A 16,548-nucleotide genomic window follows, 5' to 3' on the forward strand; every position below is an offset into this window, starting at 1 on the left:
TTGTCTGATTGTTGTTGCTAGGACTTCTAGTACTATGTTGAATAACAGTGCCAAGAATGGACATCCTTGTCATGTTCCTGATCTCAAAAGGAAGGCTGTCAGCTTTTCCCCATTGAGAATGATATTCACTGTGGGTTTTTCATAGGTAGATTTTATGAAGTTGAGGAATGTTCCCTCTACCCCTATACTTTGAATCGTTTTAATCAGGAACGGATGCTGTATCTTGTCAAATGCTTTTTCTGCATCAATTGAGAGGACCATGTGGTTCTTCTCTCTTCTCTGATTGATTTGTTCTATCACATTGATTGATTTGCGAATGTTGAACCACACTCGCATTCCATGGATAAATCCCATCTGGTCATGGTGGATAATCTTTTTAATGTACTGTTGGGTCCTATTAGCTAGAATCTTGTTGAGAATCTTGGCATCCATATTCATCAAGATATTGGTCTGAAATTCTCCTTTTTGGTGGGGAACTTCATCAAGATCAAAAGCAAAGGAAACAGTCAACAAAACAAAGAGGCAACCCACGGAATGGGAGAAGATATTCGCAAATGACAGTACAGACAAAGGGCTGATATCCAAGATCTATAAAGAAATCCTCAAATGCAACACACACAAAACAGATAATCATGTCAAAAAATGGGCAGAAGACATGAACAGACACTTCTCCAAAGAAGACATACAAATGGCTAACAGGCACATCAAAAAATGTTCATCATTAGCCATCAGGGAGATTCAAATCAAAACCACATTGAGATACCACCTTACACCAGTTAGAATGGCCAAAATTAACAAGACAGTAAACAACATGTGTGAAAAAATAAAATTTAAAAAAAGAGAGAGACAAGAGATGGGGGTTAGGACTCAGAACTGGCTGGTTTCTTTCTTTCTTTTTTTTTTTTTTAAGATTTTATTTACTTATTTGAGAGAGGGTATGTGTGTGAGCATGAGCAGGGTGAGGCACAGAGGAAAAGGGAGAAGCAGACTCCTTGGTGAGCAGGGAGCCCGATTTGGAGCTCAATCCCAGGACCCTTGGATCATAACCTGAGCCAAAGGCAGACGCTTAACTGATGGAGCCACCCAGGCACCCCTGAACTGACTAATTCCTAAATGGAACTCCTACATCCTGTTCTTCATGTGCCAGTAGGATCTTTTGCCTGTTTCTACCCCATGATTGGAAGCCATTCCCAGAGACCCTGCACAGAGCCCAGTGAAGATCACTCCAACAGAGCCAAGTCCCTGCACCTTTACCCACAGCAATCACAGAAGTCTCGGCTACTTGCAAAATGTCTGGTGTTCTTGTGGGTGGGCAGGTCTCACAGAGCAGCACTCTTGGTTGAATTCTGCCCCGAGGGGTGGGCTGATTAGAAACCGTTCACAGAGTTCTGAGAAGCAAAAATGAAATGATGCTACTTAATGCAGCCTGTAACTCTGGAGAGATTTGTGGAAATGATGCAGTTCTCAAAGGCGCTCAGAATTTTCCAGCAGCCTGGTCAGAACACTGAGGCAAGCTGGCCGAGGCTGAGGGACGACAGGGAAGACCACGCACGCCAGGGCTCTGTGCAGGCTGCTGTGCGTACTCTGTCCCCTTTCTCTATAGCAGCGCTTTGCAGCAGGCATTCCAATCCCCATGCCCCTAAGTGACCTGGAGCTCGGAAATGGTAAGACAACGGCGAGAGTCCCACAGCTGGTTAAGAGGCAGAGCAAAAACTTGCCCCAGGTCTACATGACAGCAGAGCTCCTGTCCCCACCATTACACAGTGTTCACAATGGTCTATTCTGGGCAGGGCATGACATTACAAGCAGGGCCTTTGGGCAGAACAACCCTGGCAGAAGATCCTGTAGTCAAGCCAGCCGGCCTGGTGGCAGCTGCTACCACCGGAACATTGAAGAATGGCTGCCCCGACCCCCTGGGAGCCCCACTGGGCTGGGCCCCTGGAACAGTCATCTGCTGGCTGCCCCCTTTCCAGAGCGCATAGACTCAGATGGTGCGGTGGTGCGGGTTAGGGAGGCCTGTGTGTGTGGTTGCTTCGGCATGAGCTGTGTCTATGTTCACACTCTTGTCAAGTCTCTGCTGTGATCCCAGCACTGAGGTGTCCACCTAGACACCAGAGTAGGCAGGGGACTCTCCTAATGATAGTGCAGGAGACAGCGGACACAGATCAGTCCTGGCCTTAAATCAGCTTGCGAGACATTCCACTGCTGCCCCCTCTGTGCTCCCGCTACGTTCACACAAGGCTGGCGGCCACAGACTGGGGAATAGAAAGGTGGGTGTACTTTTGGGGTAGAGACATGGTTTTGGAATATTTCACCTGCATAATACCCTGAATTGAACATCATCACATATTTATTTAGAAGAAATTGGTCCCAGACCCAACCAGCATAGGTAATAGCTTTCATCACCAACGTGGCTCATGTCTGTTTGCATCTATTGATATACTCAGGGATCTGGGCCGTCTCCATAGGAAAAAAAGGGCAGAGACCAGCAGGCAGAGGACGAGAGGGTGGGAGATGGCATGAAGCCTTCCCATCTGGGCCCTGGACTGGGGTTAAGGCCAGGTGCTCAGATGAGTGAGAGCTAGAGCCTATAGGACTATTTCTACCAGAGGTTCTTTCCAAGGTGAGGGTTAAGAGCCAACCAAATTGTTCACCAGAGTCTGTAGGACCCCAAAATATAAGTAGAGCATTTTCTGAGCCTGGTTGATACAAGGCAGTATTGGGCTGGAAAGGAAACTTAGCTCCCCATCTCTGGAATCTAGCGATCCTAGGCTCCTTGAGGATGGGTGGCTTTGGGAATGTGCAGAGACCACACAGAAGCCCACCAATGACACGCACACAGACATCAGTATTGGTTTAAGCAGCCACAGGAATGGGACAGGAAGACTGTTGTGGAGAGGAGGTGACTTTCTCCTGTGGCTACAGCTAACATACTGGTTTGTGAGCACGTAGGAGGCCCACTTTGAGGATTCCGAAAATAACCAATGCGTAGTGGGTATAAACATAAGTAAGATCCCATTTTGTGGTCACAGACTGGTGAAGTCAACTGACATCTGGTTTTGCAATATAAAACATTACCTTCCTGGAAGGAAGTTACCACACCTTTCTTCCCTGTGAACATGCCAGTGGTCTGTCCCTTGAATCTGGCCAATCAGAACTCATGACTCCCCCATTAATGATGCAGCATCCAACCTTGTATATGCTGTCTCTTACATGGTGGCTGTTTTGATGCAACATTTTTTTTTTTATTATTTGACAGACAGAGATCACAAGTAGGCAGAGAGGAAGGCAGAGAGAGAGGAGGAAGCAGGCTCCCCGCTGAGCAGAGAGCCCGATGCGGGACTTGATCCCAGGACACTGGGATCATGACCTGAGCTGAAGGCAGAGGCTTTAATCCGCTGAGCCACCCAGGCGCCCTTGATGCAACATTTTATAAGCCATGTAAATTCTTGCAAAAGCAAAAGAACTTTGCATCCTGACAAATAAAATATTAAGGTTGTCTCTCTCACAGTGTGAGAAAGGAGGCGACCTGCCCAGGGCAGCATCTGAAAGGGTTCATTCTGCTCACCTAAGACTTTCCTCTCAGGCCTGGTGGGCTCCAGCTCTGCCCTGGGCTCTTCTCAAGAATCATCTGATTGTCACAACAACCTGGATGGAGCCAAGACTTGAGGGCAGCGTTCCCCGAGTCCCTCACTCGTGTTCTTTCCACTACACTGCTCTGCTTTGTGGGGCAGTGAGCCAGGCTGGGCACTAACCCCTGCAAGGAGAAATCTTCCTGCTGCTTTGCAACACACTCTCCTAGACACACCCTCTCGGATTCCCAAACAACTTTCCCTCTCGGCAGGCCTTCACCGTCTGCGCTACCCAAATAAAGGTCCTTGACCATTGACTGACTCAACTTTCATATTTGGAACACCTGCTGCCTGCCTTGCATTGTGTAAAGTCCAAGATGAAGAATGAGCACCCTGCCTCGGAGTGCTTGTGAGGAGATAAAAAGCAGAAACCTACCCACAGGAAGTTTTATTTTGGAAGAGGAGCTTGCTAAACGGAACTCTGTAACTCTCACATTGATGCGCTCATCTGCGGGGAGCAGTTTTTGACTAGGGCTGATCTCTTATGGGCCCTTGTCCTTTCACAGTGGATCTCTCTGCGCTGGCTGGGTGCTGGCTCCCCTCCAAACAGCCTCTGGGAAAAGAGAAACAGGGCTGGCTTTGGGAACTTTCCACTGCCTGTGCACTCCTGTCTCCTAATCCCTGTTCCCAGCTACCTTAGTAAGTGGTGCTCCTGCTGGTCTCCAGACTTGGGTCTCTCTTAGATTTCAAAGTAAAACGAACCAGTTGAGGTGTTTGTAAGGCTTCAGGAAATCACCCATGCTTTGATATACTGGCATTTTCTTACTCAGATGAGCCCTTAAGTGGCAGGGGCAGGTGAAGAAAGGACCCTTGAGGCTTAGCCAGCAGTGAGAACTGCTCCCTGCAAGCCCACTTGAGCTTGGAGACTCAAGAAAGCATTGCTTTCTTCATAGGGGGAGGCCTTCCAGAAACAGGCTGACCTATAGGTTTTATAGAGTCAGATGGTGAAGTTTCTTCTTCTCTCCTCCTCCTTCATCAACATCATCATCATCATCATCATCATCATCATCATCATCATCATCATCTGTTGTTCACAACCATGTCCCCACCCCAAAGGTCTACATTTCAGTGTGGTCACATTGACAGTGACTCTAATTCCCCCTCCACACAAAGTGTACTCTTTGAATGAACATCTTTCTTTCTTATTTTTTGGGGGGAGGGACTTTTACTTTCTTATTTTGTATTATGTTTGTTGGGATGAGCACTGGGTGTTATACACAACTAGTGACTCATTGAACACTAAACAAAAACTTACGATGTACTATATGCTGGCTAATGGAACAAATGAATATCTTTCATTTTCAAGAACTAACCCCATTTGCACTCAAAGATGATATTTGAAATGTGGTTTTCTTTCTGCCCACTAAGGCAGGGAAGGCTTATGAACATGGTGTATACCACTTCCATGTCTGGAAGTGGTATAGCATAGAACACAGACTCTAGAATTCATATCAACCTGCATTTGAATCTGATTTCCACCACTTAACTAATCATGTGGCCTTAAAAAAGTTAATTTACTTCTGTGCCTCAGTTCCCTCACCAGTTAGAGAGTAATACCCACCTCACTGGGTTCTTATAAGGGTAAAATGTATATAATACCCCAATAATAACATATAGCAAATGTTCAGTAAATGTTGTTACTAGCAAAGCCACAGGGGTATTGGTGACCACCATTGAGCAAACCTCTGTGTGATCTGGTACCAAATGAGAAACCAGGAGGCTGATTCTCTAGCGGGAGCTTAGATTGGGGTGTTGGAAGCATTGTTACATTTGCGTGTGTGAGAGAAACACATTGTTCCTGCAGAGGAACTGAGCAGAATCCAGACACTGTGATCACCTCAAAGTACATGGAGCCCCTTACCTCAGTGAGAGGCACAGTCCACCAACCAAGGTTTATTTCCCCCTTCTTTTTTTTTTAATTTTTTTTTATTTATTTATTTGACAGGGAGAGAGAGAGCACAAGTAGGCAGAGAGGCAGGCAGAGAGAGAGGGGGGAAGCAGGCCCCCCGCCGAGCAGAGAGCCCCATGCGGGGCTCGATCCCAGGACCCTGAGATCACGACCTGAGCTGAAGGCAGAGGCTTAACCCACTGAGCCACCCAGGCGCCCCGGTTCATTTCCCCCTTAGACATCTCTTTTCCATCTTAAGATTGTTGTATCTCCTCTGGACATGGGATGAGGAACTGCTAGATGCAGATTTAAATATTAAACAATATGTTGTATAAATATATTGACTTAAAAAACATATTGATGTTAACAGATTATATCAATCTCTTGGAGGTAATTATTTCATAGACGGATAAAAGCCTGGGAGGTCAATGATAGTGAGGTAGACAGTAGATCGATGATAGAGACAGAAAATGAACCTCTTGAGTACAAGTTTCTTCCCATCTCTCACTCCCTTTTCAGAAAGCTAAACTTCCTACACAATGTCTAATGGTTCATGTGAATTATTGGTCTCCCTTTCCTCCCCATTCAAACACACACACGTGCACGCATGTGCGTGCGAGCACACACACACACACACACACATACGCATACGCATACACACACGTGCACACTGTGCGCACACACTCACCTACATGTAAGCCTCTGCCTCTTCACACAGTTCTCTACCTAGAAGACCGAGTTCTGCCTGAGGTTTCTAGATAAGGTTTTCTGTGTTAGAATTCTCCCTGGCCTGCTGCTAACATCCCTAACCGTCTTTCTTTCTTGCAGGTGGCCACATCAACCCAGCAGTGTCTTTTGCAATGTGTCTCTTTGGACGAATGAAATGGTTCAAATTTCCTTTTTATGTGGGAGCTCAGTTCTTGGGAGCCTTTGCAGGAGCTGCAGTCCTCTTTGGCATTTACTATGGTGAGTAGGGCTCCTGAGCCCAGGGGTTAGGGAGAGCTGGCCCTGACTGGGGAGTCAGAATTACTTGTTAAGAACAGATGAGCTAAGACAGGAACAGGGAAGTGTTCCACATTCAGCGGGCAGTTCCAAGAATTCGAAGTTCTGAATAATGTGGCCAACACTATCATTAGGACAAATTCACAAAGTCTCTTAAGAAAATGGTCACAATTTAAATGGAGGTCAGAACTAGAAGTCTGTCTTTAGGTCCAATCAGTACTACAGTGTGACCAGGCACAAAATTAGCAATAGGCCAGTGGATTCTCCATAAGCTTTCTCCGACTTGGCTGGGAGAGAGGGTGTTGACTGGTAGCAAATGTTGTGATAATTAAGTATTCAGAGCAGGAATCTGGAACAAAGTCTTTGAAAGGAAGGGCACGGTTGAGAATAGGCTAGGTGGGGAATCTCTTCCCCATTCTGTCCAACAACCAGGACATCTGATCTCCAACAGTCCTAAAGGAGAAACAGTACTGGTGATCAAAGACCCAGACTTTAATTCTGTACTATGTCAGTAAGTAGCTGGGGGACTTATGTAAGCCATCTGACTTTGTCAGTCTCAGTTTCCTCCTCTGCAAAATGAGGGACTTGACTTCTAAGACCCTTCAAACAAAAAAAAATCTTGAGATTGCACGAAATCAACTGTTGAAGTAGTTTCTTCTGTCTAACCCCCATAGAATATGTTTCCTGACCCACTGGCTAAGGTTGACTCAAGTGTGGAGTGAACCATGGAGGGCAGCCAGGGCTTTCTATCTTTGACGTGATATCCTAGAATTTCTATGGGCATCTCTAAAACTGCCAGGCTATGAAATGAGGAGAGAGAAATGGAATAGGTCCACCAAGCTGGACCTGAGTGTTTGATTGTGGTTGTTTTGCACAAGACCCGGCATAGGCCTCCCTCAGCTTTGCCCAGAGAACACTAATGTGCCAGAGTTCTTTCTTCCACAGATGGACTTATGGCCTTTGCCGGTGGAAAACTGCTCATCGTGGGAGAAAATGCAACAGCCCACATTTTTGCAACGTACCCCGCTCCATATCTGTCTCTGACAAATGCGTTTGCAGACCAGGTAAGTGTCTGTTTACCAAAGACTGGACTTCAGGGAAAAGATACTATCTAATAAGGGGAATGCACAGGAACATTATAGTCCGTTGGACTGGGAAGGCTGTATTCCCAAAGTCAGAGGTCACTAGGCATAACCCAGGCATTTTTGACCAATTTTTCCCTTTACCAAAGTCAATACCACTAACAAAGTTTTCTGCTTCCTTGTTAATAGATACACTTGAGGGCACCTGGGTGACTCAGTTGGTTGAGTGTCTGACTCTTGATTTCATCTCAGGTCATGATCTCAAGGTCGTGGGACTGAGCCCCACCACAGGCTCCTCACTGGGCGGGGAGTCTGCTTGAGATTCTCTCCCTCTCCCTCGGTCTCCCACCTTGCTCTTTCTCTCTGTCTCTCTCTCTCTCTAAAATAAATAAAATAAGTCTTAAAAAACCTGCATACACTTGTTTTGCACTGGTTGAGGTCCAGAAAAGAATGGACAACAGGACATTTCAACCCCTAAATGGGCAAATAGGGTTTGCTTTCTGATCACTGTCTCTTCCACACTCTGAACTTGGAGGCCACAAGAAAAGACATTTCCATCACAGTTCAAGGACTATGAAGTGTGACAGTTGAACCTAGAGCATCGCTGGATCCTCTAAGTCTCCTCAGGTGCATAGGGTTATCGAATCTCAAGGTAGCTAAGAGTCTCTGCTCTGTGGACATCTTAACAAGCTGCACCCAGACACCTGCGATGTAGCCGACAGCATGGTTCTTCTGGTCACCTTGTGGCAGGACCAACCTTGTCAACCTGAGGGCCTCTTCCTTCCTTACCGTAGCCCAGAAAGCCGACTGGTCAGCCCAGAAGGAAGAAAGGAGGGAGGGGGGCAAGGAGGGAGGACATCTCCAACAACTCTCAGTCATTCTCTTGTGATCATGATGGGGCAGGCTAGAGCGGGCGTGTGTATAAAACGGATCTTCCAGATTGCCAACTCTGTCCACCCCCATTTAATGGAGAGATGAGAAAATCCACGCCCTCATGCCCTCGGTCTTTTTCCTCTTCACTTTGATCAATAAACCAAACAGGCAACAAGTCTTTCTTGAGCTCTCTCTGTATGCTCAGCCCCGTGGCTGGAGCTTGAGGGACTGACAAGTAAATGTGAGTTGGAAAGATCCAAGATTTGGAGTCTGAGTGCCGGAATTAAAATAACAGTTCTGTGCCAACTCCCTGAGCAACTTTAGCTCGATTACTGAGCTCTGGGGGTCTCATGTTTTCATTTGTAAAGTGGGGATAATATGAGCACTTATCAGATTACTTTGTAAGGATGAAGTGAATAATAGGAGGAAAATGCATTATAAACAGTCTCTGCCCAGGAATTTTGAATAAAACGAAGAACAAAATGATCACCTGAAGACAAAAGGAACAACACAAAAGTGAAGACAATTAGACTATAGGAGTCACATTAGTCATTTGGCACCAAGAGCCTAAATGAGCTGGGATGATGAGAAAAGTTCTGATGGAAAAGATACAGAGAGCTGTAGCTGCCAGAAAAAGAATGTTCTCCTAAGCTGGAAAAATAGAAGGACAGTATTCAGATGAAGTAGTTTAGGGTCTTACACTCTATTCTGTATGGGAATATTAGATTCATTCTAAATGTCACAGTTCAAGAGGGCATATACTACTAAAAGACATGAGCCAAAAGATGTCACACAGCAATGTGTGGAGAATGGGGATGTTTGCTCTAGGGGGTGTGTGCGGGAGCTGGGGGGATGGAGGTGACGAGATGGACTAGTAGCTTCCAAAGAGTTGAAGGAGTGTCAAGTGCAAAAGAAGTTAGACGTGGTATGCACATGCTCCCTGGAGATTTGATGGAAGTTAGTAATCACAGGTGCTCAATAAATACTGATTAATAGACTTACATATTAATTATGTAGTATGCATACACTAATATTTCTATACTAATTATAAAATTCTTGGCTCATGAAATTATGGTGAGATAAAGTTACATTATATTTAATAAAAGGAAGACCTTCCTAACAATCGGGACTAGGCTTTCTCTTTCAAGATTTCTCATGTGAGGGACACCTGGGTGGCTCAGTTGATTAAGCAGCTGCCTTTGGCTCAGGTCATGATCCCAGCGTCCTGGGATCGAGTCCCACATCGGGCTCCTTGCTTGGCGGGGAGCCTGCTTCTCCCTCTGCCTCCGCCTGCCGTTCTGTCTGCCTGTGCTTGCTCTCTCTCCCTCTCTCTCTGACAAATAAATAAATTTAAAAAAAAAATTAAAAAAAAAAAAAGATTTCTCATGTGAATTCCATTAGAGGTAAGAAAGAAAGAATGCTGGCATTCTCTCTCTCAAACCTTGGCTTGCATCGAAAAGGACAGTGTCTTCGTTCCCTTTGAAGGTGGCAGGTTTCATTCTTCTAGAACAGCCTGAGAGAACGGCGGTCATTCCCCTAACGTTTAGTACTGTTTGCCTCTCTTCATTACAGGTCAGTTTTTCCCACGTATCTGTTTCTTAGTTCTATTTTTCTCTGATGAAACTCTGTTCACTTCCTTTGCCCGTTTATCCATTGACGTCTCACGTTGTTTTTCTCGCCCGTCCGACGGGGCATCTCAACTGTTCTGCCAGCTGGAGGCTTGCCTTTCTGTTGAGCGCGATGGTAGCTTAGCAGGATAGCTGTCGCGAAGGTAAGTCTCTGGAGCCGAGCTCTCAGGGTCCACACCTGACTGCCACTGACTGGGCAGGCGACCTTGGCGCATCACGAATGTGTAAACAATGCCAGCCCCACATCAGGGCTCGCTGTGATGAGAAGAGAGCCTGGCCTGCTGCGCCCACCAGTGCGTGTTGTTTATTACCACGTTTGTTTTTCACCAGAGGGGGTGAATTCTGATGTGGGCGAGTGAGCGGAATACAAGTTAAATCCCTTGTGCATTTTCTCCCTCCCCCAGGTAGTGGCCACCATGTTCCTCCTCATGATTGTCTTCGCCATTTTTGACTCCAGAAACTTGGGAGTCCCCAAAGGACTAGAGCCCATTGTCATCGGCCTCCTGATTATTGCCATTGCTTCTTCCTTGGGACTGAACAGTGGCTGTGCCATGAACCCGGCTCGAGACCTGAGTCCCAGACTGTTCACTGCTTTGGCAGGATGGGGGTTTGAGGTCTTCACGTAAGTAATGGTGGTGTTGGGGGAAGAGAGAGTCACGCTGAGCCTTTACTGGGAAGGGCTTTGCTTGGACCTTGGAGGTCCAGGAGTGTTCAGTTGGGAGTGTGGAGATTAAGTGCATGTCCTGGTCATCGGCGTGGATTGTTTTGCTGGTGCTTTGTGATATGGGGTGTGGGGGCAGGGAGGGGAGTGGGAGGAGACACATATGGACACAGATACAGAGAAAGAGGAAGAGAGACAGGGAGAGAGAGGCTCTAGGTAAATTCAAAAGAGATGGGCTTGACCTATATAATAATAATACTCAGTTGGTAGATGGTTTTATGTGAATATTTTGGTTGTACAAGTTGTCTGTAGATTCATTTTGTGATAAAGTTGGGCCTAGAGTTTCTGTCTTCTGATACGACTCTAGGGTTCTTGGTAGTGAACCATGTTATGCTTCACTCATTCAACAGATCTTTACTGAACACTATCTGTGCTGTGGTCACTGCTACGTAAAGGGAGATTTCGAAATCAGCTAAAACCCTAGCTTTGAGCAATACAATAAGAGCTCTGGCAACCGCCAAAACAAAGTGCTCAACCAACGTAGATAAGAGAGTGACTAGTTACGCCTCGGAAGTTGGGAAAAGCATCACCGAAGAAGTGAGGGATGAGTTGGGTCTTGAGGTATGAGTAGGAAATCCCTGGCAGAACAGACATGAAAGAGAGCCCGTGCACGGGAAATGGCAAGACGCCATACTTTCTTACCTCAGAATGTGCTGAGGAAATACGTCAGCTGTTGGTACCAATCTTCCAGGACACACTGTGCCCATTTATTCCTTCCCACTTTTGCCCCCATGCAACCACAGTGGTCTGTCCCCATCCACTTAGCACATCTCTCTATGGGAGAGGAACTCATGTTGGTTCATCAAGAAACAGAGCTCTAACATGGAGAAAGAGAAGTAGGAAATACATGTGAGGAAATTCTAGCTTGATATTTGCTGTGAGAAAAGACTTGAATGTCCTTAAAGGCTGACCTGCACGTATAATCATACACATGTGATGACTTATTTAGGTGAAAGTTTGGGCTACCTTCACCAGTGTGAAAAAGTAGTTATTTAAATAACTGACACCAGTCAGATCACCACCACAGACAGGGCTGAGAGCTGCTGGAATGGAAGCATCCTGAGGACCGGGACCCGGCAGCTTCCTCACCGCTGTCCCCACGGTGATGAGACCAGAGGCTGGCATATACAGAGTCTCCAGAGAAGTTAATAAAAGCCTGAATGAAAGAATGGGCAAATGTTATGTGCCAGACATGTCCCAGGAGATGAGGAAGACAAAGAAAAGCAACATCTCCTATCTTTAAGAAACTGATAATGCAATGAGTTTTCTAGAGCAGTGGTTCTCAACTAGAGGTGATTTTTTTTTCCACCCAAAGACGGTTGGCAATGCCTGGAGACATGTCTGGTTGTCACAACTGGGGAGGGTAGAAGAGAAGGTTGTTACTGGCATCGTGGGTAGAGAGAGGTCAGGGATATTGCCAAGTAAGCTCCAGCACCCAGGACAGATTCCCACAAGAAAGAATTATTCAGCCAAAAATGAAAGAATGCTCCACAAATGAGGAGCTCATGTTCCAGAATGATTACCACTAGGACATGAAAAGGTTGAACAGAACTTCCCCAACCAAGAAGGTTCTTTTGTATCCTTCCAAGAGAGAATGCAAAACATGTATCAGCAAGATTCTCAGAGCCCAGAATTAACCTGACTTTCTTTAATCCCAGCTCCCAGAGCCTCACTCTAGGATACCGCTGCCCCCACGACCTGGTCACCTGTTAGCTTCACACAGACCCCTGGAACAAAGAGGCCTCGAAACCTCCCTTTGAGCCCTGTTTCAGGACTCACGCGAACTCTAGGAGGGATGGTCACTCTAAGATAGATAAAGGTCTTGTCTATCCTCTCTTGGCTTTGTGAAGTCAATGGTAGGAGATCGCATCTGGCAAAATGCTAGAATCCCCTACTGCCAGATGAGCTCCACGTCCCTGTCCCTCCGTGTCAGGGTCTTTTCCTCTCATACGTTCATTTATTCACCCCTGCAGCTACCTGAGCTCTTGCTCCAGGCCCTGGGCTGAGATGAGGAAACCGAGCAGCTACCCTTCTGCTTCCTTTGTGCTCTGTTCAGCGGGCTCAGCCTAGCCACTTCCACAGGCTGAAGCTGTCAAGTGTCATTTAAGAGATTTGACTCGTTCACTTCAGCACGTGGGAGGTTTGCAGCTCCAAAGTTAGGAATTATGGGAGTGGAAGTAGGGGCATTTTATAGTGTTTGGATGTGCCTGAATGGGGAACAGAGAGGAGACTGCGGGCAGAGAGGATCTGTTCATCATGTTTAAGTAACAAGTGATCTCGTCTAGCTGGAAGGGTGCGCGGAGAAGTCTAGAAAGGACAGCATGTCGGATCGCAGAGGATCTAGACTCCCAGAATGAAAAATTGGGGTTTGGGCTGCCCCGTCTTTCATAGATTATGGGAAGCAGCAAAGAATTTAGAGGGGAAGTTTGAGGAGCGCCTGGGTGGCTCAATGGGTTAAAGCCTCTGCCTTTGGCTCATGATCTCAGGGTCCTGGGATCAAGCCCCACATCAGGGTCTCTGCTCAGCAGGGAGCCTGCTCCCCTCTCTCTCTCTGCCTGCCTCTCTGCCTACTTGTGATCTCTGTCTGTCAAATAAATAAATAAATTCTTAAAAAAAAAAAAGAAGAGGGGATGTTTGACATGGTTAGAACTCCAATTGAGCTAAATTAATCTGACGTCACCATCTAAAATGGATTGAAAAGGAGAGAGTAGAGGAGTAGAAGCCAGTTAGGAAAGAGCTGGCTGGCTGGTAATCTTCAAAAATGCCCAAGAAAACCTTGGAGGGATAACAGATCTCTAAAGTGTTCCTAGATCGTCCCACCCTTTCAGGGTTCCTCATCCCCAGTAAGCATCTCAGTAGCTATATTAGCTTGGGTCTACCCCCAAGGCCTCAGGTAAAACCAAGACTGCCTAACTCTCAGGTCCCCACTCGCCCCAGTCTGGCCAGGGGAGGGGAGCACCAGACAAGGGCCAGTCAATAGACCCTGGCTGACTCTGGCTTTTCCCTTCAATATTATAGTGTTTTCCATCTAAGCGCTCTCCACGAATTCCCATGACTTCATGGATGAAGGATCTCAGGGAGATTGTTAATATTTTAAATAGTTTACCCAAAGGAATGAATCCCCGATGCTGGTCCGTACCTTAAGCAAGTAACAAAGACATTGTCCTGACATCCCCCAAATCATGGCGTGTGAATGACACGGAGGACCCCTAAGACTGGGCCAGGCGGGAACCCATGTTTGAAGGCCTCCATTTCTGACCTGTGACCCTGGCACAACACATTCAGCCCCGACAGAAGGAAGAGTCCGGCCAGTGAAAGGAGGACATGTGTCCTGGCAGATACGTGGGACCTGGATCTGTTCGAGGACAGTGAGATTCAGTGGTTAAGTCACGATGAAAGAAAAGAAATGAGAGACAAATGAGGTGGCTTATACGTGCTTCATGTGTTTGCCCAAGAGAAGGTCCCTAGCTCTGTAAAGCCCACGCGCCTCTCCCAGGAAAGTCCTCCTGGATTTGGGGGCTCACCCCTCCTGAATATGGGGACACCGAGAGAGCCTCGAAGTATAGCGTCATCTCAGCTGCGCAGTAAGAGCGACCTCTGGTGGCTGTTGTGCTCAACCTCAGGGCTCTTCCCCTGCGCCTGAACTCGTGAGCTAAGATTTCTGGGGATGATCCAGGCGAAAGGGATCGCCAGACAGAGGGAAGGATGAAGGTCAAGCACGGGGCTTCGTTCCTTTATTATTCTTTCTAATCCAAATGTGATACAAACAAAAGGCCACCTGGAACATATATGTGGTGACTAAGCATAATGATAAAAAGAACAGCCGCAAGCCTTTCCCCAACTGTGAAGTCCTCAAACAGCTCCTGTTATTTCCCCTGCCTCCTCCACATTATTCTCAGTGGTGGTGATTATCATTCCCCTGCTTTACGCAAGTTTTATCTGAAATATATACACCCTTAAATAACTTTATAGTATTATTGAATAATTTTGCTTGCTTCTGAACATTGTGTTCCTTCCTATGGAGGTATTTAAATGGATTTCCTTCCTCTGAAGAAGATGGTGACAATTTACAAAGGCACCTGCTTTCTTCCGGAACTCTACTTTCAGTACAATGTACTGTGATTGAGAACTTCTGGAATCATGGCAGAAAAGAGAATCATGGCAGGAAAGCCTTATCAGAGAGTAACTTTAAGCTGTGACCTTGGGGTCCCTGGGTGGCTCAGTGGGTTAAAGCCTCTGCCTTTGGCTCAGGTCACGGTCTCAGGGTCCTGGGATCAAGCCCCACATCGGGCTCTCTGCTCAGCAGAGAACTTGCTTCCTCCTCTCTCTCTCTCTGCCTGCCTCTCTCTGCCTACTTGTGATCTCTCTCTGTCAAATAAATTAGTAAAATCTTAAAAAAAAAAAAAAGCTGTGACCTCAAAAAATAAGCATGAAATTAAATTATATTTAGTAGGTAATTCATATATCCACCTTTCATTTTTTAAAATCCACTCATTGGCAAACATTTCCTGTTTATTTACTCTGTGATTGCCCTCCTAGACCGACTATCCACATCCTTCCATTCATAATCCCCAGGACTCATCATTTCAGGATGAGGACAAAGCAGTTCCTGAATAATCGACCAGCACTTTCCCTAGATGACTTCAGTTTTGACAGTGGGTTCAGGGACTCTGTTTCCTGAAAGGAAAATAAAGGGGACCTATTCTCTCACAGGTACTAATAGCACATTGGACTAGATTGTCTGAAATGAGGTATATGAAAAATCTAGGATGATTTTTCAAGCTACAGTAAATGTCCTTATGCTTAGCTCTTGCTGAGTTAAAAGGGAACCATGAGCATTGGAAACACTGGCTTGTTAGGGAATAGCTAGTAATACCAGGAGGAAGATCCAAGTTGGTGTATCACTAACTTCTTGTTTGTTTTCAGAGCTGGAAATAACTTCTGGTGGATTCCGGTAGTGGGCCCTTTGGTTGGTGCTGTGATTGGAGGCCTCATCTATGTTCTTGTCATTGAAATCCACCACCCGGATCCTGACCCAGACTTCGAGACAGAACCATCTGAGGACAAACCAGATAAATATGAACTTAGTGTGATAATGTAGTCGTGTGCTCAGGTTGGGTTTACAATGGGCTGCACTAGTATTCTCATCAGAAAAGATGGCATCCAGGTGTCTGTGTTTTCATAAGAGTAGGATGGAATCCACCCAATTTTCTCTGCTAGCCATGTGAGGCGCATAATTGTAAACGCATTCAAGTCAAAGTTGGCAAATGCTGACCTCTTCTTCACCGGTTTCCCCCAGAATAGCACTGACTGTCCCCTGAAATAGCCTCATCTCCTGCTCTGTTTGTTTCATCCTTTGATGGGAATCCTTATTACTAGGCGAGCACCGATAACTTAGAACCTTGACCGTGGACTTATTTGGATGATCTCAGCTGCACTACCCGTATGTAATAGCATTATGAAAGCTTTGTTTTTCCGCAAAGATTATGTTTTGAGTATCAACCAAAACTAAATTGAAAGACAAAACAGTGATTTCAGTTAATATATCCATGAATTAGGGAGCCAATAGGTCAACTGTACGGTTACATTCTGCCACTATATTTGTGTAAATACAGATACTCCTCAAACCTAGGAATATGGGAAACAGTAGAATACACCTGGAAAGCACAGGGGAAGGACACTGTGGCATTCAAAAACCTCAGGAGACAAGATAAATTTGGGA

At 46.1% G+C, this 16,548-nt stretch overlaps 1 protein-coding gene across 1 annotated transcript in view; it reads left to right on the forward strand.

Moving 5' to 3' along the window:
* Nucleotides 1–16,124, forward strand: part of AQP9 (aquaporin 9) — a 40,682-nt gene extending 24,558 nt beyond the window's left edge. Inside the window, exons 3-6 of the mRNA XM_047738970.1 lie at nt 6,349–6,486; nt 7,468–7,586; nt 10,510–10,727; nt 15,753–16,124. Coding sequence (XP_047594926.1) covers nt 6,349–6,486; nt 7,468–7,586; nt 10,510–10,727; nt 15,753–15,927 — 650 coding nt within the window. The 3' untranslated portion in view covers nt 15,928–16,124. The remainder of the gene's footprint in view (nt 1–6,348; nt 6,487–7,467; nt 7,587–10,509; nt 10,728–15,752) is intronic.
* Nucleotides 16,125–16,548: the final 424 nt, after the last annotated feature.

This window comes from Lutra lutra, chromosome 7, assembly GCF_902655055.1.
Source record: "Lutra lutra chromosome 7, mLutLut1.2, whole genome shotgun sequence".
NCBI classification, from domain to species: Eukaryota; Metazoa; Chordata; class Mammalia; order Carnivora; family Mustelidae; genus Lutra; species Lutra lutra.